Below are 25,744 nucleotides of genomic sequence, written 5' to 3'. Positions count from 1 at the left end.
TGTATCTCAGAGCGTCAGAATCCTCTCCAGACGCTGAATAAAGGGAGATCGCGTCTCCAGCTTTTAACATAATGACTCAAATTAAAGATCAAGCTAGAAGAGCCCAGAGCCAATGCAGTTCACCGAACATTAGGTATACAACTTAATTTATTAAAAAGTATTGCAAAACCAACTTATGCTCATCGTACTCAAAATGTATCTCCCGGCAAGTAACCTGAACGTCCTCTGAGCCTTCAGCGGTGGTGAAATGTGGGAGTGCATAGAGATTTCTGTGAACTCTAGAAGTTCCTGTAATGACTTTTCTACAAATGAAGGCATCTTTTTTGAACCTGTTTCTGCCTTTCTAATTCTGAATGATGAAGAAGACACCTTTGCGTTAAGTATTCCTGGTACGCTAATGCCTTGGGTTACCAATAGCTTAGCGTTTCCCTAGTGTTGTTCACGAAGAGGTCGGTACGCTTCTGGATACGAACCTTAATTTGAAATTCTCAGTGCTATGTCTATGAAGTCTTGAACTGTGGTATCAGCCCAACTTTTCTGGCTCTGTTCCTGGGCCAGTCATTCCACTTAGCCATAAAAAAATGCAAGATAATGGGTGCAGATAACTGGGATTTAATCTTACTGTAGACTGTTTTCCTTTTACCTTTAAACAGCCATGTTGCAATTAGGTGCTGGGCGTAAAGCTGTTCTTTGTAAACAGGTGTCTCCAAGAAACTTCTGATTACGCGAAGATTTACAAGCTGGGTTCAGTGATAGGTGGTTCTACTCTGTGTTTAAGAAAGTGCCTGCAGCTGGTGTTTAAGGCACATGTGACTTGGCCCCAGTCACCGAGGAGGACCTTTTATCTCTTTTCCTTACTGGGGCCCTTATCACCAAAAGGACAAAAGGCAGCTTCGTATCCAAACTCCATTGAAAATTAGCTGGAGTTGGCCACCGTTGCACCCTCTTCTGGACTGGAGGTTTCTGGTTAAATACGACGGGTGAAGTTTGCAGGCGCCGACTTGCGTAAGTACCGTACCCGGGAACAGTGGTCGGAGGGATTTCTGCCGGGTTGGGGAGGAATCGGAGCAGCCCCGGAGGGGTGATGACCGGGCTGGGCAGGTCAGGCCGAACGGGTGCTGGCCGCGCACGGCGCCTTGCGTTGCCCTCTCCATCCCCTTGCTTTGTGGCCGCACCTGATACTCCAAACTGCACAAGTCCTTTTATCTGTTTATTTATTTATTTTTTTTTAAATCAGTAGGTCAGTAAAACATTTCCTTGGCCCTGCCAGCCTAAAAAGGAGCGCTTACCCTATTGTGCTTTTATGAATACGTATTACCAAAGCAAACCGTTTTGTGCCTGTTAAGGAAAGTTGTTTTTCTGAGGTGTCTTCCCAAGGAATGTCTGCCTCCGGTTTTTTAGGCAGATGTGTGCGAAAAAGAGGATGAAAGCAGACGGTGGGTGCTCAACACGAGCACATAAGCCTGGTCCGATATGCCTGTGTGTCAGATCTTGGCGTGCAATTCCTGGCCTGTTACCTTCGTAACTTGACCCTCACGAGCATCCCACGCTAATTCTCGTGCTCTACTTAAAATCAACCCGCACGTTGTTTTGTTGTAGGCTGTATATCGCGCCGGCTGTGTTAACATTAACGGTGGCGCTTGGAAATGCTTTTGAGTTTATGGTTCGTAAAGCAGAAGTAGCAACTTTACACAGTTCAGGAAGAGGAGGAAAGAGAATGAGGGAGCCATAAAATATTTTTTATGTATCTCACTGGTGTTAAAATGCCATGGTTTGAAAGCCTCATTGATAAAGGGCTGAGTTGCACAGGAACCTGGGAAATCGCTCCTTTCTCAAGAGAACATTTTAGGGACGTCTGGGAAGTTCCTATTTACGGACTAGGTCTGAAACTACTGCTACTACTGAAACTGCTTTTCAGCTCAGGGTTACTGTTTTGTTCTCAGTCTTGTTTTAGGCTGATCTGAGTAAGTCTGGGCTGCCCTTAAATAGGTGTCATCTAGAGGACAGTCTTGTTAAAACTCGGGAGCTGCCTGCTCAGCAGTTCAGTGACGCGCTCTTGGCTGCGGTGGGAGGATACGGTAAATCCAGCTTTAGGGCACTTAGAACCAAATGAGGAACATTATTCTCCCACGCAGCCAAACGCCAATCCAGTAGCAAAGTCATTTTCCTGGTAAAGTGAGTTTAACATTCCTAAGTGGATTGACTTTATGCAGGATCACGCGTTGCCTGCGTATAGCGCTCTGCTGCGTCACGTTCCTCCTGTTGAAGTTGGCGTCCCGGTGGCGACAGGACCCGTGTCGCTCCGTTCGCTGACTAATGCCGCAAAAACGCGATCGTGTGTCCCTGCCTGGTCCGGGCCAAACTGTTATTAACGACTAATTGATCGTCCGCAGGTCTGAGTTTAAAGATCGCGGGCTTGGTCTGCTCTTCGCTGGCACCGCACGTTGAAGACAAGGTAGAAAGCAGGTCGCTGTTAACTCTCGTGACAGGTCAAGCATTATTTCCATCGCTCTATCAGCTCAGCATGCGGAAGGGCGAGGGGCACCCGAAGGTAGTGCTTTGCTCCGTATACCGGTGACCTGTTCCCTATTGCCCAGTGCAGGGAGTTTTATTGAGAAGCGTACAAAACCTCCGTTTGCTTTCTTCGCAGGTGCTGTCAAGGGAGTGGAGGTGGGGATGAGCTCTTTTGGGGGGCTAGTGGTCGTGGTAGCCAGGCTCCCCCGGACTGTCTTTTATCCCAATGGCCGTCGGTGCTCCATGACCGCTATTTTCTTTGTCCGATAGTATCAGCAAAACCACGTACGAACCTGCCCCTCTGATACCACGCCGTGAAACTTCGAGTAGCAGAAAAGTGTCCCCGCGTGTGGGTGTAAGCCTGGTTAGCGCTAGCCGGGGCTCCAGCACGGGTGGTTTTGTCCCGGCGGCGTGATGATAGCCCCCAGAAGGCAGAATGGACTGCGCTCCTTGAACGGGATCGCGAGGCCGCTGTGGCGATGCAGAGGGGAATTGTCACCTGCGGTCACGTTCCTGCTGGATGTTCCTCGTGGGTGCCGTGCGATGAGACCTGCATCCTTCGGGTCCCGGGGCTGGTGCTGGCGTAACGGGGATTTTGCTAAGCGCTTGGGGCTCTTGGGGGCAGAACGGCTCCCTGGGTTCACGGTGCTGTGGGCTGTGCCTTACTTTCTTCTTGTTCTGACTGGAGCTTAAATTGATGGCGGTGATGAAATTCTCCTTTATTTCAGTTTATTCTCAGATGGCTTTAAAATAACTTGGTTCTGCATTTCTCTCCCTGCTCTCCTCCTCCTCTCTGGAAATTTTTTTTCCTCATCTTCAGTAAACTTGCATTGGTTTGTGGTTTTGCGTTTTGTTTGTTGTTGTTGTTGTGTCTTGGGTTCCCCCCCCCCCATTGTAGCTGGTGGAGACAGAAACGGCGTTTAGTTTGAAAACTGGCTGTTTGCATTTCTAGCTATCGGGATTGTGTTAGTTTTGATTGACTATTTTTAAATTAGCATTTTATGCATGCACTGGGACCGACGCCAGTGACTTTCTTCAGAAGAGACTTTGTCCATCTCCCCTGGGGAGCAGTCGCTGTGAAGCCTTCCGGACAAGCCGTTGTCCCTGAAGCGAGGATGAGGTTAGCTTGGAGCACTCGAGTCCCTGAAAGCCCGCTGGTTTGCTTGCTTGTCTGGTATTTGTGGGGAAGTTGGCTTTCCTCCGTCTGCGCTACGTGTGTGTGCTGACATTTGGATTGGGTGACTTTGCCTCTTCTGTCTTAGTTTTACAGCTGGGTGCTCCGATCACGCTCCTTTTAATGTGATCTCAAATGTGTCGTATCCCTTCTGACTTTTGAGTAACTTGTTTAACTTGTCGAAAGTACATAATCTTAGAGGGACTTTCATCTAGTAACCAGGTAGAGTTTGCAGAGATTGATTTCCCCCCCGTCTTTTTCTTTTCTTTCCCCCAAGGCCTTTACTATTTAGAAATCAAATAAAGCCCTTGACATGCACATGGTTCTGGGTCCTGCGCTTTCTCCAGGTCTCCATCTACAGCTGGACATCACAGACCGTAGTTGCACGAGGGTTTTGGTGATAAGCAGGCTTCAAGAAGTAACGCCGTTCTGCGCTGCTCCGTTGTGCCACATGGACTGTGTATGAAGTCGAGTGTTGGAGCAGATTACTGAAATCATCCCTGTTAAAAATATCCTTTATGCTGGATTATGTTTTTGAAACCAGCATATCGTGAAACCGCTTATCGCTTCAGAGTGCCGGGAATTGGATCAGAAATGCTGTGACTGCACTCTGTGAAGTGCTGAAAGTGCATTAGCTCCTTTGGCTGCTTCAGATGCGTCCAAAACGTTTTATACGAGCAGGCTTTCTGCCTCTGCCAGTCGAGCTTTGTGCTGGATCAGGTATTGTCTGTCCTCCTCCCAGCAGAAAGCATAAAGGCAGCGTCCGTTCTGTACCGCCTGGCTCAGCCCCGACGTTCGTGTCGGTGGTCCAGAGTTTTGTGATGCTTTTAGAATGACTTCAGCATCTCGGAGATGCTTGGGAAGGTGACAGGAGGGAAAACATGCAGCTCGGGGAGTTGCGCGTGTGAAAGTATGAAGCCTGCAGGAAGGGAACAGTTCCAAACTGCAATTACAGAAGTGAAATTAGGGTATGAGCTGGTCTCACCCATTTGGGGTTAATGGGGGTATTTAGTGTGCTGGGACTTACTGCTAGGGAGAAGAGACCTTCCCCCAAAACAGCCACACGGGAGGACGAGTGCCGGAGCTGCTTGCCAGCATTGGGAGTGCTGGATTTTTTTTTCCCTGGAGAAAACCAGATCTGGGTTAATGGTGCCAGTCGGGTGCTGCCCCACCCCACACTGTACACAGCGCCCGTTCTTTGGCTGAGTGGGAAATGGACTTAAACCGAGGAACTCCCATTTCAGATAACCTTTTTCTTTGAAAAGGCAGCCTGGCAAGACCGCGACGCCCGCTTTAACATCCTTGTCTATAGGTAGGAAACGCTGCGTCAGGTCCCAGCTACCCATACCTTGCTTTTTGAGACTCTGCGTAGGCAATAGTCATGCTGGACGCTGCAAAGATTTCCCACAGTTGCTGTTTTGTTGTCTAGGTTTATGGGTCCGTGTATGTTTATACATAGGCGTTTACAGCTCCCCTGTCTGTTATCTACTTTTCAAGTCCTGCGCCCATTTTGAAGTTGTGTGCTGAGCTGATGTAAAAGACATGCTTGTAATATTGCAGGCGGTTCTCAGTCCACCATACGTAGTCTTACGACACGATACTTAGGCACAGATTTCTCGAAAAGAGCTCTTAGACGAGGCTCGAACAAAGAGCTTTACAAAACAGGATTGCTTTTAAATAGACACGGGTTTAGTTGAAGAGCACATGAAAACGCTCTCATAAATCAGCCCTCTGGAGCCGTTTCATCTAAGGTTTATTGAGCCTCAAGTCATGCGCTAGATGATAAATGTGTTGCACGCTGCCTAATTTTCTTTAAGTGGGGCAAGCGTATGCTGGATGTCTCGCAGTCATCGTTTCACGTTGGCCTTCTTGTTTCGCCCGCTCCTGAAACGCGCTCTCTTTTCCTGCCGCTTTCCTATTTTGGAACTGCTCCGAAGAATTTGCTAACCCTTTTTTCCCAAGCAAACGTTTTGAAGCGGGTGGGGGATTTTAGGAACTTTTTCATGGCAAAAGTGAACTCTGTTCTTTTTTCCATTACTACGCAAAACTGAAAAAAAATGTAGGGATAGCCAATCGGATGTGTAAAACATGGCCAAGTAAGAAGTTGCCCATGAGGCATAAAACTGTAACAAAAATATTGCAGGACATGACATTGTCACAGTAAAAAATCAGATCCCGCAGGCTGTCTTGAAATAATGTTTTTTAGGAAAAATCCGCTACTGCTTCTGGGTTTAAAACCTGACACCATTCTGCCTCTCGAGAGGACTTTTTTGTGATTTATATTTCATGCTTTGCAGCAAATGAAGCTACAAAAATGTCTGGTTTATGTTAGCCTCAAACAGATATATTCATAATATTTGCAGTCCGAAATCGCTTCTTCCCGTTGACTGGCTCATCTCATACGGCTCCTACGTAAGCGCAATCTTGAATTCCTTTGGGAGCGTCTCTAGACCCTCTCCTGGCTCTGGCGACGTTAAATATAGCAGATGTATGTGGAAGATGTCAGGAACCAGGTGCTCAGCCGCAGAGGTTCACCTCGGCCTGCTGGAGAGAGGCCTTTCACCGAGATGCTACCGGTTTCAGATTAAGCTTGAACAAAGTGTCAACTTCTCCTTGCTGGTATGGCTCCAGTTACAGCTCTGTGGTTTGCTTTAAGAGGAGGAAATGAAAACAAACATGCAGCTGACTTAATCAGTTTTTATAGAGTTGTGTCATTTTATGGTAAGCAATCTAAACATAATAAAACAATGGCTTCAACTGCTACACCTACCTTAGGGTCCAGTGCCAATATCCCCACCTTGTATTTCCCTCTGTTTGGATAATGTTACTTTCTCGTTTGCGCCGAAGAAAGGTCCAGTTTCATTCACTCCTAATTATTTTTTCTAGTAGTTACTTCGGTTTTGGAACCTATCTAAGTTGAAGAGCTCTCCTGAAGTTGTCGGAGATTTAAGCTGAAGTTCATGTGATAGAACTTACTTTGTCAAAATAAATTCAAATAATTCTTACCTTGGTTTCAGGAAGGTGCTCTCGTAGGCTTCACCTGTGAGTTGAGATAAACCTTGAGAGTTCTTGACATCCCAGTCAGTACGAGTTTTTGAAAACAAGATTTAGTCAAGAACCGAGACTCATACTATAATCCTATAATGGGGCTGAATTTCAATTGCTGAGAACACCTCTGTAGAGTGAAACATTTCACAATAACAATGAGTTGACTTAATTGGGAATTTATTGAAAACCAGAACCAATACAAGTCCCTCCCCTCATACCCTCCAGTTCTCAAAAATGTCTCATTAGCACTAAAACCTATTTTAGTAATCAAAATAGCACACAGCACAGAATTACTGAACGTATGGGCTACATGTTCTGGAGTGAAATCTGTGTAACTGAGACGTTTCAAGCAAATAACCTGTATCGGGGTTTGTGTTCTGCTTGGTGCCGCCTGGTTGATCGGAGGCACCCCGTAGCCTTGGTTTGTGGTTTTCTCCGGGTCTTCATAACCCGCTGAGAAGACCACAGTGTGCGTGGACAGGGAAAATATTTGAATCGAATGAACGGGCAGCAGCGTAAAGGCGAAAACACCGTCAGCAATACTGATGGGGAGGCAGCCTCTCGGAAAGGAGGTCTCTGAGGGGCAGAGAAGCACTGGGAGAATGCGTCTATTTAAATGACTTATTCTCAAGAACATACTGAGCGTGAGGGTGGTTTAAAAAAAAAAGAGGTGAAACTGTGAAATCTGAAAAGCGGTCTTGTAGCTGTTCGCTGAGCGCGCGTTGGCATGCTGGTGGGCGCAGGACGCGTACGGCTTTACAAAGCTACGCCGTGACGCAGGAGCTGGGCCCGCCTGGCCTGGTTTTTGCATGCTGTGCCAAAGCGCGCCGGGTTGGGCCAGCGGCTTGTTTCCTTCAAGATGGCGTGCCATCTTGTCGTGACCCCGACCTAGGTGGACTTCCACGGAAGGACCTCGAGGGAGGGGAGAGCGGGAAGCGTAACCTCAAGGATTTACGTGGGCTGTTGTTGCTTGCCCTCTACTTTGCTCGTCCTTTCTCCAAAGCCCCTTTAACAAGCACGCTTCAGCGTCAGGTAACGAAAGGCTTATGTCACGGTCATGCTTGAGGGACACGAGCGAGCTACAGCAAACCGTTGAGTTTCACATGCCCTTTGAAAAGGCGAGTAATCCAGAACGTGCAGTCGCTTGTAAGTTGGTAGTAAGATGATAAAACGGCAAAGCTTCCTTACTTTTTGCCTCCTCCTTGTTCGACTACAGCATGTGTGATTCATCAGCAACCGTGTCGCGTGCGTCGCGGTCCAACGCGTGCTGGCGGTTCATTGGAACTAAAAAATAGGAGTCTGTACTGCAAAAAGGAAAAGCGCAGCCCAAAACAAGTGAGCAGTCCATTCTCCTTTGAGGTTTTATATGCTTCAGCCTTTTCCTACGGGTCCCGCATTGTCAGAAAAAAGGGCGCTTTAGTGCCTTGCTTGCCTTTACGGATTTTAGTCTTGTAGCGTTTGTGGTTGTTGGATGTTTCTGTACAGGAGATGATGGGCGTCGCTCTGGAGAGGGGGAACGGCGTTCTCCATTCAGACAAGAGGTCCGCGGGAGGCGGAGAGCCGAGATGAGTCTCGCTGCATCGCTCTCCTCGCTTGCATTGTGCAGAGCAGTCACCCCGGGTATTAGTTCCCTGTTGATTATCAAGAGTTATTTTAAAAGAAGCCAGGTTTATGTTTGGATTTAAAAATATTACAGTGCAAGTTCTTTCTGCAGAAAGCAGAGGCTTTTGTCTTCCTCTGCTCCTGGGGAGTACAACCTTTTGCTGAGAAAGCATGTAAATAAATGGTGTTTTAGAGCTGAAAGGGGAAAACGCATCCAAGATAAATTTGGCAAGGCGTTCTAAAAGTGCATCAACCAGATCATGCTGAGGATAGTCAGAAGCTCATTTTTCTGTGTGACAGAGCCCATATGCAAGTATGTGTGGAAAACCAAAACGCATCTAGCCCCTAAAAAGGAATCGGTCGGTTTAGGTCTGTTTATTCAAGCGTTTGTGTACGGGCTGTGAGAGCATCGGTTGGGACCAAGACTCCTTCCTAGTTTCCTGTTCACTGGGCCGCTATCATGGCAGTATCCGAATGCTTCACAGGTTGCAGAGAAGAGAAAGAATATTGTCTCTGGCTCTCCGCAGCCTGTCGATAGAGGAAGCCTGTTCAGCTTATTGACTCAGGATCTTTAGGGTACACGCACACGTACGCACACACTGGGCATCTAACTTGGGTGGCTCGGTGAAGGCACCGGTGTCACTGACAGGGAAGCCTTTGGCGGCTCTTCTCTCTGCCCAGGTCCTGACCTCGTGCATCCCGTCTGCATGACCCTCCAGGTCTAGCTGATGGCCGCGTTGTTCCATCTGTTGCTGAAGGTTGCATGATGCTGCTCGTCACAAGGAGTGCTGGTGGCGGAGGACGTGTCTCAGTCCTGCCACGGGCTCCTATACCTCGTGGGCAGCAGCGCGGAGCCGGGCTGTGGTTGTACACGTGGCTGTTTCTTGCGAGCCACGTTGCGTTTCTTGTTGCGAGCTCCGGTCGCGATTGCCAGCAGCAAAAACGCAGCCGATGGGTATGTGCGCGTGGGTCGTGCTGAGCTTGCTGCTGGCAGCGAAGGGAGGAATTGCAGAGGTGCAGGAGTTCTTCGCACAGTGGGCATTGGAGTGTCCAAACGGATTGAGCTGTTGGAGGCAGTTGTCTGTTCTGCTGGGAGCTGTAGAGTCTCCTCAGCTGAAAACTACGTTTCAGCCTGTGAGACGGAAAACGCCTTGTGTGCTGGACAGTTTCCCCCTTTTGTGTTTGGGAGGTAAACGGTGAGGGGGAACGGTGCGGGTGTAGATTCAGGTGCAACCCTTGCGGGATCGCGAGACCTGCCAAGCAGCTTAGCCAGCGACGCCTGGCGCGCTCTTTACTTATTTCTGTCCCTCTTCTCCCGCAGCATCCCCATCCATTGTGCTCCCGCTCCACTTTACGGATAGCAGTTTTCTGAGGGAAAAGCCTTGACAGGTAAACGATGCTCTGAGAAGCAGAGGAGGGTGGTCGATCCTGCACGCTGAGCAAGACCTTACTCGGCTTGCCCTTCCCGCCAGCCTGGGCGGCTTCGGCACGCCTGCCCGCAAGGGCCGCGGAGCCGGAGCCGTGGCGCTGCGCGGCCGGGCGGGCACGTCGCGCTCGGCAGCTCCGAGCCGAGCCCTTTCAGAGCCCCGCCGTTTCGGCCGGCAGGCGTTGCCGCTCTGCGACCCAGCGTTCGCAATCCTCTCTCCTCCCCGAAGCCGTTGACGCACTCTGCGCCCTGGCTTATTGCAAAAGGATTGCTCTTGAAATGTGCCTCTCGCGTGGGCTCTGCGTTAGGCTAGCCGGGTCAGCACAGAGCTGGCTCCCTTCGTTCTCCTTTGTTCCGTCCAGAGTTTGCCGGGGTTTCTTCCTGGTTGCAAGAGACATTTGAAATGGGCGGAATCGTAAAAGCTTATCAGCAAGTAATAACTCCCGTTTCTTGCTCCCCAGCGACGTTACGCGTTGATTCACTGGAGCGAGCCTTATCTCCATGCAACAGCCCGGGTTGCACCTTAAGCCCTCCTGCTGTAGTCCCCCCAGCCGCTGGTTTCCCTCTTCCCCTGTCCTAAATAACGAAGCTGCAGAAGGGGATGGCGTGGCTGGCGACCGGCGTGGCTGGCGACCGGCGTGGCTGGCGGCGAGGCCGCGGCGCTGGCCCCCGAGGCCCGGCGGCGGCGGCGCAGCCCCGGGCTTGCGGGAGGCCCCTCGCCGGCGGCGGGGCCGGGCGGCCGGGCGGTGGCAGCACTCCCTCTCCTGGCGCTGGGGCCGGGGCCGGGCCGGGGGGGGGGCTCGCTGCGGGCCGCTGCCGCCCTTAGGACGGGGAACAGCAAAGCTGAGCTGCTTTAAGCCCGCTTTGAAGACGTGCTGCGAGCGTTGGGTGCTGGGACGAGGAGACCTGCCGGAAGAATTTATGAGGTGATAAGCAAAACCATCAGCGAAGTATAGCCGAGGAGTTTTATGCAATTGGTTAGGGTATTTTTTTTTTTAGCCTATGACAAATAATTTGGTTTTGAACCGCAGCACTTGCCGTGAGAACCCAAATCAGGTTTGCTGTGCTAACGCTGAAGGCTCAGGAACGCTGTCACCCCGAAAGTTACCCCAACATACTTCTGCATTTCTCAGGCTGTGCTCTGCTCCTGGAGAACACCCTCGTCGTCGTCGTTTCTGCTTTGTGCTATTTGATTTCCTTCCCTTTTGCCCATTTCACACTAATTTTTCCCTCCATCGTGAATTCCCGGATCGCTGTTAGTACGGCATCGGTCTTGTTCCTTCTGAGTAGCCTGGCAGAATTATTTCTGTGAGCTCTACCTGCGAGTGGTCTGCGGCTGCCGGTTTGAGCTGCACGCTGTGTTGGGTAGGCTATGTGTGACGCTCGTTAAAATCCTATTGACACATAATGTCATTTCTAAAAATGTTTGGTACCAACCTAATGACCTACCCAGAGAGGCCAATTATTCAAGCAGCTCAGAGTTCTTCTCTTGAGTATATTCTGTCAGAGTACATGACTTGCTCAGATCTAGACCCTGAAAATAGAAAACCAGTATTTTTTAATTAATCTTTTAGGTTTGTTTCCAAAACCTTGCAGTAGCAGTAATGAAGATGCGGGTCTTGATAAAAAGTGTCTGAATGGCCCATGGTTTTTACCTTGCTACAAGGAGCTAGTAAACCAGGCTTAAATTAAGGCACGTTTCTGTTCAGGTGCCCTAAAAAAAAAATTCCACCCTTTCTTAGCTCTATCCAGTGTGTGTGTGTCTCCTCCATGGGATGGTGAAAATACCTTTTCTTGCTGCGGTGCTTCACTGATAGGACTCTACCAGTTTTCCCCTGAAGACCCAAGTGAAGATTTCCCTTGATTTTTTTTTTTTCTTTTAATTTCTGCAACTCCCATTTCATGTTATTTGAAAAATTCCAGGGGGCTGAAATATTTCCCCCGTGCAAATTCAGAAAGGATGTTTTCTTGCTAGATTTTGGCCTGAATAAATCCTGCGGTAATCTGAGAAGGGCAGAAAAGACCAAGTCGAGGGAGGTGGTGCTTGGGAGTCTAATCACTGAACTCCGGCGGATTAGAGACGGGGCGCCGTGCCAAGGCGACCCAAGCTCTATTCCTGGCCCTTTAAACCCCCCAGCTCCTTCGGATCCGCTCTGCGCACGTTTCGGGGAAAGCATCAGGCTTGCAATGTGTCGTGAGCGCTTTTCCGACCTTGTGCGGCTAGAAAGCGCGGCCGCTAGACGCGATAAACTGGTCCAAGGGAGGAAAGGTGCCGTTACTGGGAGGGTGGGGAGAAGCGTGAGGTCCGGCGTTGCCGTGAGGCCGTCGCTTCTCGGGTGCTGCGCGCCTGGACCGATGCCGCCTCAGATGGTGCGGAGAAACCGGGCTTGGGAACCGGTGTTGGAGCGGGGGCTGTGGGATGCGCAGGTGTGGTTGCACACATAGGCACGTGCTGAGGGGCCTGAACGCGTCGCTGCTCGGGGAACGGAGGCAAATCCCCGGGCACGTTGTGTGTGAAAGCGTAAGAACAGACTGTACGGAGCAATAAAGCGCGTGCGGTTTGCGTTTGGTCTGGAAATCCCGTCCCATCTGTTCCAGATGTTTTCAGTTGTGTTTATAGCAAGTAGCTACTGTGCTGCTTGGGGGGGGGAGAACTAAAATTAAAAAAAAAAATCGAGGTGTGCCTTCACAACCGTTGCAAACGGACAAGAGCAGCCGTGGAATATGTTCCCTTTTGTTGCCTTAGAAAAGATGCATAAATAGTCTTGAATAATTTAGTGGAGAACCGGAGCTTTCGGGGAAGGCTTACGTGTGCGTGCGCGAGCGCCGGCTCCGTGCGTTTCGTTGGCAAGAAGCACGTCCTGCCCCTTCGCGCAGGGCAGCAGCTGCTCGTGAGATGGCACCTTTGGTAACCCAGAGAAACTTCTTCCGATCCTCTGGCTTCTGGGTCTCTTGCAGAAAGCGCCGGTGTGAAGGGGAGGTGGGCCTTGTTCCAAACGTCCGAACTGGACCTAAACTTAGGGGCCTGTGCTCACCTTCGTTTCTGGGTATGGTGCTGTGTTAATGCGGCCATCCAAGAATCCAAAGGAAAAACCTGTATTTCCATATGCTTAGTTAGTGGGTTTGAATCTAGCCTGTTTTGCCTTCTTCTTTTTTATCTGTGACGTGTTTGAGACTCGTTGGTGGGAGCTGAGCTGCGGACTGAGAAGGAAGGATGAGGCCAACGGTGTGTTAGGAGAGGTGCTCGAGGTGGAGGAGGACTTGGCAAAGATGGTGGAATGGCTGCAGTGCTCCTGCTTTCAGACAATGAGGGCTCTGGCACTTTGTGGCTGAATTTTGGGGTTTTTTTGGTTGTGTTTTTGTTGTCGTTCAGGTAGGTCTTGACACACAAGGCAGATACCCTAAGACATTTTGATTTCCTGGTATTCCTCCCCTCAGTTTTTACGCTCTCCTGAATTTGAATGTACCCTTAAAAAAACCCTCTATTAAGTGTTTGCTGCACGTGGAGGATCTTGCGGGATCACAAGTGGAAGCGATATGGATGTGAACAGTTTGGAAGGCTTTGTCTCCTTCTGTACTGAGTTGGTCCCTATTCCACCTAGGGAATATAAGGAGAAGGTATTGGTTTTTGATCGTTACCCACATGTGCCCGTTTGTTGCCGTTGGTAGGAAGACAGCTTACCAGCTCGGTCTCCAGTTGCATGAAGACAGAAAGCTTCTGCAGTGCTTCTCCAGCAAATGTGTGCTTAGCCTCTAAGCGATACGAAAGGAGATTATTGAATACAGCTCGATTTTTGTTGGTTGTTTTTTTTCTCTTTGTTATTTTAGCATTTTTATAGCTGCTTGTCAAAAGCGAATTGGCAGAGGAACCCTTGGAAAGCGTGCAGCGTCTCGTTGTGTGGGTGAAATACGGCAGCGCCGCGGGAGGACTCCTACGGCGGAGGCGTAGAGCGAGGAGTCTCTCCTACACAGAGGAGCAGATAAGGGGTGGAGAGCAAAGGGGAGGGGGAAGAAGGCAGCTACTAAACCCCGTCCCCGAACGGATGAATGAATGGGTGACACACATAAATGACTGTGCTGTGATGGTCTGACTTACTGGAGCTCAGTCTGTGGATAATCCTCGTATGTCAGATTTCTGTAAGGCCAACATGTGACACAAAGCTGGCCTCCCAGCAGACAAGTGTGCTTTGCTGGTATTAAGAGGCCGGCTGAAGGCTGGTCTGGTCTCCCACTGCGCATTCGAACCCGAGCGTGTGTCTGTGTGTAGTGTGCGTGCGTGCTTGTGTGCGTGGTTCTGCAGCCCAGGTCTTGTAGAAGAACTTTAAAGGGGAACTGGAATTCCACAAACTCTTGGCTGCTGCACAGACAGTCCCAAACTTGCCTGTGTGTGCCTACGTCCGTTTTAGAAAAAAGGCAAAAGGAGGAGGGGCAGGGGGAAAAAAAAAAACAAAGAAACAAGAAACAGGAAAAAAACTCCAAAGCCTTCTAGCCGGGATTACCGTTCTCACACCTGTCACCACTGATGTCCTCTCAAGGTTAGAATTGGAGCTGCGTGAGGCCAGCTTACACCAAAGGCCACTCGAAAGGAGCTCTGTGGAGGAAGAGCAGGCACTGGAAGGAGAACAGGAGTGCCCACGGGACCATGAACAACAGCTTGCAAGTTAACCTGCCCAGGACCTGGGCTGGTTCAAACAGCTCGCTCCAGGAGAAGTCTGAGCATTCCTTTTTTCTTTTCTATTACTATAGGATGGAGGACGAGGCAGTGCTGGATAGAGGGGCTTCCTTCCTTAAACACGTATGTGATGAAGAAGAAGTGGAAGGTAAGAGACCTTGGACTGCGCGGGAGAAAGGGTACCTTCACAATTTGTATTTGTATGTACGATCGGCACAGTCGGATAGCAGAGAAGAAGGGCGCCTTTGTTTTGCCGAGTAATTAATCCTAAAATTGACCGAAACGCAGGTAGGCTTGGTGGGGGGAACTGGCTTTTTACAGAAATCCTCTTTTTCGGTTCAGGGCTGAACGGGGCCGTATGCTGCTGGCGCACGTTTCCGCTTCCAGCAAAACCGTGTTTGCCGTGTCTCGCGTAGTGGCTGTGAAACATCGGGGCTCGTTGTTTTCCTTTCCTCCACGAATATAGTTTTGGCAACGCTTGCCTGTCACCGCTGCGCTTGGAAGCGCTGGAATACGGTGGCAGGTGTCGCGGACGGAGAAGCGGACTGGAAAAAACGAGTGGCAGGGGTGGACATTTGCCTGGATTATCCTTTTAGCTTAGGAATAAGAGAAGGTGTTTCCCTTGAAGAGGAACTTTTTAACGGAGCAACCAGTTTCTTCACTTTTGAGGAAAAGAGTAGACTCCTTTGAAAGTACTTTCGTTTTCTCTCTAACTAAAAATGTTGTGAAATCCCAAAGGTGAAAGGAATTTGAAGGAGTTCGGTTTAAGGTTGTTTGTGGAAAATTATTAAGCTGATAGGAATGAATTATTTGCAGCAAATGCTCTTTTTTTCTTGTTTTATGAGGATCAGTTGTCCGTGTGCTTGATAAACTAGCGGGGGAGAAGGAGGAAGGGACGATAGAGTACGTGCTCTACCTAGAAGGGAAAGGAGGCCAGCATTTCACCTCACAGTGCTATCCTTCCCCTCTTGGCTGAGCTATATAATTGTATTCCAATTTCTTTATTTGCAAACAAATGCTTGTGACTTTTCGCTTCAAAATGTTTCGAAAGGTGTAGGCTTACAGCCATGCCGTTGTCACTGGTAATGGACGGTAAAGGATCAAGCAGTGTGAAAGAAAATAATCTCCAAAAAGATGGATTAAAACACTTCCAGCAAATCAAACCCGCATTTCCATGAAAAAGCCCGTGTTTGCTTCCTCTCTTGTATGAAGTCGTCTGTGCTCAGTAGCTATAAATCATCATGTTGGGTTTAATGAGGCCGTTCGCTGTCTGCAGGGTCGGAACGACGGGGGGTTTGTATTAGCCTTTTGCTTGTACAATAACTGATACCTTGGCACAGCAGAAACATTTGCAAGGGCAGAGAGGGAGAACGTTTCCTATATTTTACTGTCTTAAATGTTGCCCCATGCTGTCGGGGTGTGTAATGCCCGTATGTGATGCCCCAGGAATATAATACAAATTGTTGTTTGTGCAGGAGCGTCCCTTTTAACTGTCTGCAGGTGTAGCGAAAAAGGCTGTGGTTAATGCTTTAAGGAATATTTGTAGATGTGGCGAGTTTATCTCCGCATTTCAATGTAGATATCCTTATTTGATTTAGTTGGGCTAACAGACCAGTTGCAGTTCACCTCGCTGGGGTAAGGAGAAGAGGAGGTGAAACAAGTATTTCTAATTGCACGCGACAGGCCTCTCAGAACCGTAGCTGCGTGCCTGAGCCCCCGGAGAGACTTGGAGCTGTGCAACCAGCTAATTCCCTTGTTCATGCTAAAGGCAGCACCTCGGTTCTCGCCAGGCTTCTGCCAACGCCCTAGCTAAATCACAAAAGGAGCTGCCATCTGTGGCCGGGCCGGTGCTGATGCTGTAGCATCTGTCGGTGTCACGATACGTGTACGGTGCATGTATGATTCGGCTGGCGAGTCCGCTCTGCTGGAGTGGGATGGCCTTGAATTCGTAGCATGCCTGGCAAAGAGTCATGGAATCATAGAATCGTCAAGGTTGGAAAAGACCCTTAAGATCATCGAGTCCAACCGTTAACCCAGCACTGCCAAGTCCGTCTATACCATGTCCTCGAGCACCACATCTATCTGTTCTTTAAATACCTCCAGGGATGGAGACTCAGCCCCTGCCCTGGGCAGCCTGTGCCAATGCTTGACCACCCTTTCGGTGAAGTAGTTTTTCCTAATGTCTGACCTAAACCTCCCCGGCGCAGCTTGAGGCCGTTCCCTCTCGTCCCATCGCTTGTTCCTGGGGAGCAGAGACCGACCCCCCCGGCTCCAGCCTCCTTTCAGGCCGTTGCAGAGAGCGATGAGGGCTCCCCTCAGCCTCCCCTGCTCCAGGCTGAGCCCCCCCAGCTCCCCCAGCCGCTCCTCCCCAGCCTTGGGCTCCAGCCCCTGCCCCAGCCTCGCTGCCCTGCTCTGGCCACGCTCCAGCCCCTCCATGGCCGCCTTGGGGTGCGGGGCCCAGCGCTGAGCACGGGATTCGAGGTGCGGCCTCACCGGTGCCCAGCGCAGGGGGACCATCACCTCCCTGCTCCTGCTGGCCACACTATTCCTGATACAAGCCAGGGTGCCATTGGCCCTCTTGGCCACCTGGGCACCCTGCTGGCTCGTGTTCAGGCGGCTGTCAACCAGCACCTCCAGGTCCTTTTCCACCAGACAGCTCTCCAGCCGCTCCTCCCCACGCCTGCAGCGGTGCCTGGGGTTGTTGTGACCGAGTTGGGGCATTACCGCAGTTCACGTAATCATTAAAGGCTCTGGCATTTTGAAGAGATCTTTTCTCCCTTAGAAGGGAAGATTTCCAACCTAAACGATTCTGTGATTCTGTGCGTGTCCTCAGCTACATCTAACTCTCTACACAGATATGCGCCCTGTCTATAAGTACACTTAATGTACGTGTGTGTCTAAGACGCACACATGCGCCCCACGTACAGTCGTAGCCTGCATGCACAGAATGAACTGTAGACTCGCAGAATGGTTTGGGTTTGAAGGGACCTTTTAAAGACCATCTTGTCCCACCCCCCTGCCGTGGGCAGGGACACCTTCCGCTAGATCCAAGTTGGCCAAAGCCCCGTCCAGCCTGGCCTTGAACGCTTCCAGGGAGCATCCGCAGCTTCACTGAGCAACCTGGTCCAGCATCTCACCACCCTCACAGTAAAGAATTTCCTGCATATATCCAATCTAAACCTCCTCTCTTTCAGTTTAAGATCCAATGGAAAGGCTGAAGCGTCAGGTTGAAAACCTTGGGCTGACACTTGGTGCCGATGCTTTTAAGTCTCTCTGCCAGGTTTCTGCGCCGGAGTGGTTTCAAGGAGGAGAGCATTTGTCTAGAGACCCGAAGGTGTTAGCTCTGAAGTGCTCTCCGTTACTTCAGCCACTCTCACGGTATGGTTATAACTTGCTTTTTCTAAAAGGCTTCCAGTAGTTGCATCCTCCGTAGGAGAAGGTAACAGCGAGTGGAATTGTTACCTCCAGGGATATTTTATTTTTCTGATAGTTTTTATTTTTAGCTTGCTTCTGTGAGGAAACAACATACATATCATAAAGTTGTTTGCCTCTCTTGCGTGTTCTTTCCATTCCTTTCCCAGTCAGTTTTTGTACCTAGCAGTGAATATTGATCAGATTTCTCAGGAAGGCTCTTTAAAGCTACTCTTAATTTCACTACACTTGTACGAAAAAAGAACTGAGCAGAGAGGAGAGATGATTTCCTTTTCCCTCCGCTAGGGAAGCGTAACCTTTATCAGAAGAGAGCTGACAGTGTAGCGTTAGGGCAGTGGGACCTGGGGTTCCCCAGCTGCAGGGGTTTGCAAGGAGAACGGGAAAACTCTACTGCGAAACCTTGGAGCCTGCTCAGAAAGCAGGCTGCTTTTGTTGCTTCTGGGTCGGTTTGATTTCGAACAGATGAAGGCAGAACTTTCAAGTTGTCCTTTTGAGCATCCCTGTTTTGCAGTTCTTTGCAAGAAGAGAGAAAGAGCGTGGTGTCATTTTATTGGTAGCTGATGACCTCGCTTTATGCCTGTGAGATGGAGATAGCGGCTCTGAATTGCCGCGGCACTCAGTAATTTCATTATGTAGCGGTGTGGGGGAGAGGGAAGGACTATGCTTTTTAAGGAGGGGGGGAAAAACAGGCATTTCTGGTCAGTAGGATGTTGAGGCCTTTTCAGCTTGGGGCAATTGTCGGTCATGCCCTTGCTGAGTAAATATAATGTTAATAGAAACCATACATACCTGACAAAAGTATGTCCCTCTGGCCTGGTTCCAGAGATGGTTTCATGCTTCCCTACGATGGCACCTCAGTCTGGTCCTACGCTGGAGTGTGTTGCTATTTTATGAGTGATATCAGCTGTTGACATTCGAAAATTATTCCATTCCAGCTCACCCCCTACCGTCTCTATCAGTGGGAGGGCTCAATTGATTCATTCAGTACACTTTAGTTACGAAGAGCTGCTTTGCTGGCCAGCACCGACCTTGCAGATAAGTGCCCGGAGATGGGAGTCGGTGGGACGAGGGATCTGCCCGGGTCCGGTTCAGAGCGTGGAAGGAAAGCAAGTGCGAAAACGTAGGCTTTCTCGGGGGAAATCGGGAAGAGGCACTGCCCTAAGCTGAACCTCCTGTGCGAGAAAACCATTCCCATTCATTTAGAGCACTGCACGTTCCTTTCCTTGAAGGTAATGACATATTGCTGTAATGCCACTGTTAGGAGTGCTGGTATGTGTGACACAAACAGATTACTTAATAACCAATTTTGCAAGAGGGGAAAAGTAAAGCTCCACCTTATCCTTTGAGATAAGGTATTCTTGGCTCTTTGAGCGTAACTTCCCCCGGGCTGGCTGCCACCCTGACTTCATGGTGGGGCGGAGGATGCTTGATTGCTGGAAGGCCCGAGGAGCGCTCTGGCTGCCTGTCGTGGGCGAAGGGGACCCGCACTCCTGTCAGGGGTTTTGTCCCACGTTTCAGATGATTTGCGAAGTAAAGATCTCGAGAGTCTCTCTCAGATACGGCTGCTGGAGGAGTGAAGTCAGGAAAAAACGCTGTTACAGTGGAAACTTTTTGGTGGATCCAGTTATCATTATGGGATTTACTATACAGAGAGTCTAAACCAGGGATTTTGTAATGACTTTCCGTAACTACTTTTTCCATTTTAGCTGACTGCTCCCCACACTTTCCTCCTCCTTGCTTTCTAGTCTCGACCCTGGCGTGTCGAGACCATCTTGTTGCACTTGGCTGGTAGAAAGCTGTCTGATGCCATAAGCCTAAGATTATTCCTTGATGGTTGGGTCAATGAGGAGAGAGGTTGAAGGGGTGAAGATAACTGTGAAAATCAGTAGGCAGAAAGTAGGAGAAATGAGCTGTATTTAGCCATTCACTTTATTTTGTTTTTCCTCTCTCATCCCCGCCCTCAGTTTTTGACCACTGTAAGCAGACCTTCTCCATTTTCAGAAATAACCGGAGAACCTGTTTCATCTCAGTTAGAGTTTTTAATTGCTTTTGAAATAAATACGCTTAAAAAATTAATCAGATAAAATGTCAGCACCGAATGTACTTGATTAATATTCTTTGGTGCCTTTCATATATATCTATGCAGAGATTATATAGGCCGAGATAGAGTAGGCAGTGTTTTGCTTTGGGGAAACTGAGTCAGGCTTTGCTCGTGCAAAAGCCAAACGGCGAGGACTCGGGCGCTGCCTTTTTGCTCTCTTTCTGTGCAGCAGCTGGCACAGCTTGGCAACGGCAGGCACAGGCTGGGACCTAAACGCGGCCCCGCACAGCTAGTAAAAACAAGACGAGTGGTTTGGATCTTCTCAACTTTGAAGTATCTGGATGAAAGATTTCAGATGAGCTTCTCTCCAGCTTGAATTCTCCATGACACTTTGCAGGATGCTGAAATGTGCCATTAACTGGTTTGTCATAAATGAAAAGGCCTAGTGCTAGGACTTCGCTGCAGACTTTTGATAATATGGTAAATCCCTATGGAAAACTTGGGAGCCGTTTGTGTGTGTGCAGATTAATTAAGTCAGTAGTACAAATGCTGTGAGGAGTTGCTGGGGCTGTGCGAGAAGGTGTTGATGCCCACCTACTCGGAGCTCCGTGAGAAAAACCTCAACCCGAGTTCAGGTGATGATAAACTGACTTTCCAGAAGGTAGCGATAAGTTGGCTGTGCACGCAGGAGAAATCGGGAAAATGTTGTAAGAACAGCTGAGTCAATATGTGATGTGGTTTGCCCGTTGCGAAGGAAAGGTGGTGTTTTCTTTTAGGCAGCGATAAGTTTTGCACTGACACACGCGGTGAGTATAAGGTACGTGGCAGTGAAGGAAGCTGTTTCTGTACCATTCTGGCTTTTTTTTCCATCTCTGATCGGTTTAGAAGAGATCATCAGCTCTCTGACCTGACGGTGAAACTGAATTTTGCTGAGAGCTGTGCTAATTAGAAAGGCGGCCCTCATGTGGCACCTTACAGCCTCTGATGGGAGCAACTTCTCTGAGTGAATGCTTCCAGATACTGGGACCATCCCGAAGCTGCTGGTCCCTACCAAGAGAGAGCAGGCGCTTGGACAGTGCACAGTAGCGCAGGCCAGGGGCCTGGGCCTCCGTTGTCTCAGCGTGCTCATGATAACGACTCTACAAAGGTCACTTTTTAAGCCCTCTCTTCTGTTGTGCTTCAGTTTCTGTAGATGCTGCCCAGCATCAGTGTGCGTGCAGGCTGTGCCTGCTGGTCAGAGGATGGTTTGGTCCTCTCCTGGGTCATTTCAGTTAGGATTCAAGGCTAGGCTTGTTGGACTGGTGATGGTTTGGTCCTCTCCTGGGTCATTTCAGTTAGGATTCAAGGGTAGGCTTGTTTGACTGTCTTCTCCCACCCACTGTATATACCTTCCTCTGCCCAACAGCTCTTTTTTAAGGTACAGTAATACTGGATATGATAGTTCAGGATGGAGATTGAAGGACCAATACAGCCTTTGCTCAGTCTCCAGATGTGGGCCCCAGATGTGCTGATTACCCTTCCTGGATTTTTCTGGGACATTTAAAATTAAAAGGTAACCCAAAACGTGTTGGGGAGGCCCAGTCACAGTTGTAAAATGTGTAATGCCAGTGTTTGCTCTGTTGGGCTGTATTTAACAAACTCTGTCGTGCTTTTTGCCTGTTGACTGAATTTACAGATTTTTAAGAGATATACGCCGTGCCATAAACCACAGCGTAGAGAAGCAGTGAAGGTAAACAACACAACCCGCTTGGCAAACAGGGAAAGATAGCGAGGTGGAAAGTGGAAGATACCTGACCCCGTGGCAGGGCTGGGCTCCTTCAAGCTTGGCCACGTCAAACAGTCGCAGCCTTGGCGTAGCTGGGGAACCCAGGAGCGTCCTTCCCTCTCTCAGCTGCGCGCCCAGAACTAGCGGAGCTGGGCTTCGTCCGGAACTTGCTAGGACGAGTGCCGTCTGTACGCTAGTTCAGTCATCATCTCGGCCTTCGTGAAGGTCTGTCCCTTTGGGTGATGCTCCTCGTCCGGTTGCACAACGCTGTGAGAAGTTCCTTAGCAGTGAAAAGAGACTGAGAAGGGACGGGGGGAAACCGGGGCGCTCCCTTGAAGGAAGGGTTGTGCTGCCGGAGAGGCGCCGGGAGGCCTTTGGGTGAATGGGGCTCCCGCCGGCGAGCATCGTGGTGTTTGCATTCCTTCGCGGTGCCCTGCTGGCAGCAGCCCGGCCTTCTGGCAGCCCCGGCTTCGGCCCCCGTCTGCCTTTCATAAAACACGCCGCGGCCTCTACGTGTTTAATTATAACTGCAGCCTTGGAATCAAGGTTTGCTTGCGGCGGGGCTGTTTTTCTATCTGATGAGAGTCGGGCAGTTAGGAGGACTTCCCATGAGCTGCCTGGCACTTTGCAAACCCAAGGAAACAGGATGGTGGTTTAAGTAGACCTCTGCCTGGCATGTTGCAGTTGTCTGTCTCGTTTTTGTTGCTAACTTGTGCCCAGCCTTTGCCGTTTGTTCTTGAGGCTTTGGACAAGGCGCTGGTCTGTGCAGTCGTTGATGGTGACGAGGAGTTCGGGCTCTAAAAAGGCCACAGTGTTTGCTTCGGAGTTTGGAGTGCGGATTTCAGCGGCGTGCCTTCCTGCTGCTTGTGTGCGAGGGGCAAAGCAGCAGCCGTCCTCTGGTACCTAGAAAGCAGTTTGAGGCTCTGTCTCTGAAACGGGGACAGTGCTTGGATGCCTTAGGCATTGTACCACAGCTCTTCTTTAGATTGCAGGGTGCTCTAAAGCCCACCTGCATCCATGAACTTGATAGTGCCCGGTACAGCTTGGTAGTCATTAGGTCAGCCTTGGTAATTAATGAGATGGAAATATGGAAAATGAGGCTGAGATTTTCAGGCAAGATGGGCTATTTTGGGTGATCATTTGGAGCATTTTGGGAGGGGACATAATTTTAAAGGAGCTGTGGTCGGTGCTCAAGGCAGATGCCAAAAAATTCAAAGGTACCGTGCTTCCGAACTGCTTGGCCTAAAGCTTAAATCAAACCGTCCGGCACAGCTCCCCTCCTCTGCCCTGTTCCCCAGAGCCGTGCGTCGTTAAAGTCTTCCTTTTCTTTCCGTGGAATGCAAGCGCTCCTGGCCAGATTAGATCAGATCGCAGCAGGACAGGTTGGGTGGCTTCTGTAACCTCTCACGGCTCCAAAGAAGAGAGAAAGAAAAGCAGCTTATGGCGTTGTGGGTAAGAGTCTCGCAATGGCTTATATAAAGCTCAGTGAGAATACCCCAAACACATGTTTATTGCTTTGTCTAAACCATGTCTACCCAAGAATTCATTGCCAGCTTCCTTATATTTTCCCGTCACGGAGCAGTACCCTATAGGTGTCATCAACGTGTGTCTTCTGGGCTTCATGTTCTGATCCTTTCCCAGCGATTCCTGGCGTAGTTCTTGGTGACTCCTTCTAAACAAACCGGGTTTGTAGGATCTTCAAGAAGTCAAACGAAGACCTCATTTGATTTTTTCATTTTCTTTTCCTGTTTAGATATTCTTGCCTTGACTTTCTTTATGTGAGCTCTGTCTGTCAGAGCCATCCCGTTCTTCAGGGCACAGCGCTAACTCGCCTTTTAAACTTGCTTCGCTGGAGCGGCCTCTGAATCTTGTTAGGAATCTGGCAGTTCAAGTCTGGGTCACGGATGGGGAGCGAGCGAGCCTACGTTTGAAATTGAGAAGTGCAAGCTTGAGACAGATGGCTAGGAAGACTTTCCTTCTGGCTAACTATAGCGTTGTTACGTGGAAACCTTTTAAAGACTGCAGAGGTTGTTTTACGTAAAGATTAAATTGACCTTTGGAAGATAGTGAAGTTCTAGAAGCCTGATGTTATAAAAGAAGAAGAAAAGAAAAGTCTCCGATTTACATGCTGTCTTCCCCTGCGCAGCTCGGTTCCCTGCCCCTTGTAGGGATTTTAGTAAAGGACTGCACGTTAAGATGTGACGTGCAGTGACACAAATATGTAAAACGATCTCTGGACACATTCCCTGCTCGCTTCAGTAACTGCATCTTCATTGCCGATGCTGGATCTTCTCTTGAACACTTTGATCGTAGCCGTGAATTCGGGGTTCTTCTGTCAGAACTGGCAGAGTTGACCAGAGCCCCGTTGTTTCTAATCTTGTCCCTTCCTATTTCACCTCTCTTTGGCATAGTAGCTTGGGTTTTGTCTCTCTTGGAGCCTCTGCTGTCTTTTTTGCCCTTTACTGCATCTCTCTCATTGCAGGCAGTTCTCCTGATGGCATTTATTAGGTTGTGAACCTTATGGTTTGTCCTCTTACAAGTATTTGGTCCCATCACCTGAATTAGTTTCTTGCATACTACTGTTGTTTTAAAGGCCCTTAGGCCTGAGGCCCGTCCTGATCTCAGCCTTTTTCAGCTACCTGGGTACAGACTTGCCCTACTTTATTCCAGTCTTTTCCATACAGACGTGATTTCTTCTGCTTCTCCCAGCCAGTCTCTTATCCAGCATCCTTTGTCCAACGCCAGGCACCCACCTGCTGGTGCTGGTCCTGCGGCAGACTGCGCTCGGTCCCTCAAAAGACCTTGGGTTCCCTTCATGGGAACCTCTTGCGGAGCGGTCATTTTGTGCCCAGGCATCGCCGCTGTAAGACATAAATGCGTGTGTCTGCACTAATAAAATGGTTACTGTGATATAAATAGCCGAGTCTGTTCCAGTTGTGCAGCCTGCCCTCTCTTTGGAGGGGAACGCATCTTTTCTGTGGTTCTGCTGCCTGACGGGGCCGTTTTGCTGTGGGGAACAGGAGGGATTTGGATCCGATTTATCTCCAACCCGTATGTTAGCCTGTTTAGTTATCACCCATATTTCAACAAACAATGTGCTCAGTGAATCCTTCTGCTGTTTACCTGATGGATAGGTTTTTATTCACCTGGAAAATCAGTCCGTTGAGTATCAGGATGCTCTGAAAACCCTCTGGGGACGGAGTGGTGAGCCTGGGAATATGCCTGCTCATCCCGTCTGGAGGATTGGTTATGGCTGTGTTTTGTTTTCTTTTGAGTTTCAGTGTCTGTGTTTATGTGCATGAATGGGAACAGCACTTAGCCCTTACACAGCGCTCGGGAAATGGTCATGTTCCTTATTTCTGCTGCCCGAACCAGCCGTGGTCGCTGACCGGTCTCGTGAATTTCCAAGTCGTTTCTACTACCCAGAATTTACATTGATAAATGCGTCATTGACAATATTCCCATTTGCCCGTTGTTTTTGTGGCCTCTGTTTTCATCCCTGTGGATATCCATGCCCTTCCTGATCACTCCTGGGCAATTTTGAGGTGAAACGCGAGTCGTTTCTGTTGCAGCGGTGCGCACCGTTCTCTGGAGCAGGGTGTCGTGCGTCCCGCCCCGCGCGCCCCTGGGAGCGCGGAGCGACAGCCGTGTCCTGGAAGGTGGAGCTGGTCGGGGTGGAGGGCCTGCGCCTGCTCCTCCGCTCGCACCCGTCCCGGGAGCTCTTCGGCACCTGTAACCCCTTGAAAATCAGGTAGAGTTAAGGGCACTCGGCACGTGACGGCGTGGCCTTTTGTTCTTATTTCTTGAGCTGCTTTGAAACTAAGCAGGGCTTAGTTTGGGACTTGCTTAGTGCTACTTTTAGTATCTCCCCTTTCAAATGGATCATCCCTATGATTTATTTGTCCTTCTGGGCCATCAGCTTTTTATGTCATTTATTTCCTTTGATCCTCACACAAAAACGAGAAGTACCCTTCTGCCGCCAGCCCCGGGTTTGAAAAGCAGCCGCTGAAAGCTGCGCTAGCCTGGCTGTAATCCCAGCAGCCCGTTGGCTAGCGCCACGTCTCGCTGCG

The 25,744-nt window shown here is 49.6% G+C and overlaps 1 protein-coding gene across 2 annotated transcripts in view; it reads left to right on the top strand.

The window, feature by feature from the left end:
• SLC4A4 (solute carrier family 4 member 4) overlaps positions 1–25,744 on the top strand; it is a 191,117-nt gene that overhangs the window by 21,135 nt on the left and 144,238 nt on the right. For both annotated transcript variants that reach the window (XM_082315604.1, XM_082315605.1), the window contains exon 2: positions 14,511–14,584. In XM_082315604.1, the coding sequence (XP_082171730.1) occupies positions 14,511–14,584 (74 nt within the window). The remainder of the gene's footprint in view (positions 1–14,510; positions 14,585–25,744) is intronic.

Source organism: Platalea leucorodia (assembly GCF_965183815.1).
Source record: "Platalea leucorodia genome assembly, chromosome: 6".
NCBI classification, from domain to species: domain Eukaryota; kingdom Metazoa; phylum Chordata; class Aves; order Pelecaniformes; family Threskiornithidae; genus Platalea; species Platalea leucorodia.
Note: the sequence above shows the minus strand (reverse complement) of the source record. Positions and strands in the feature narration are given on the sequence as shown.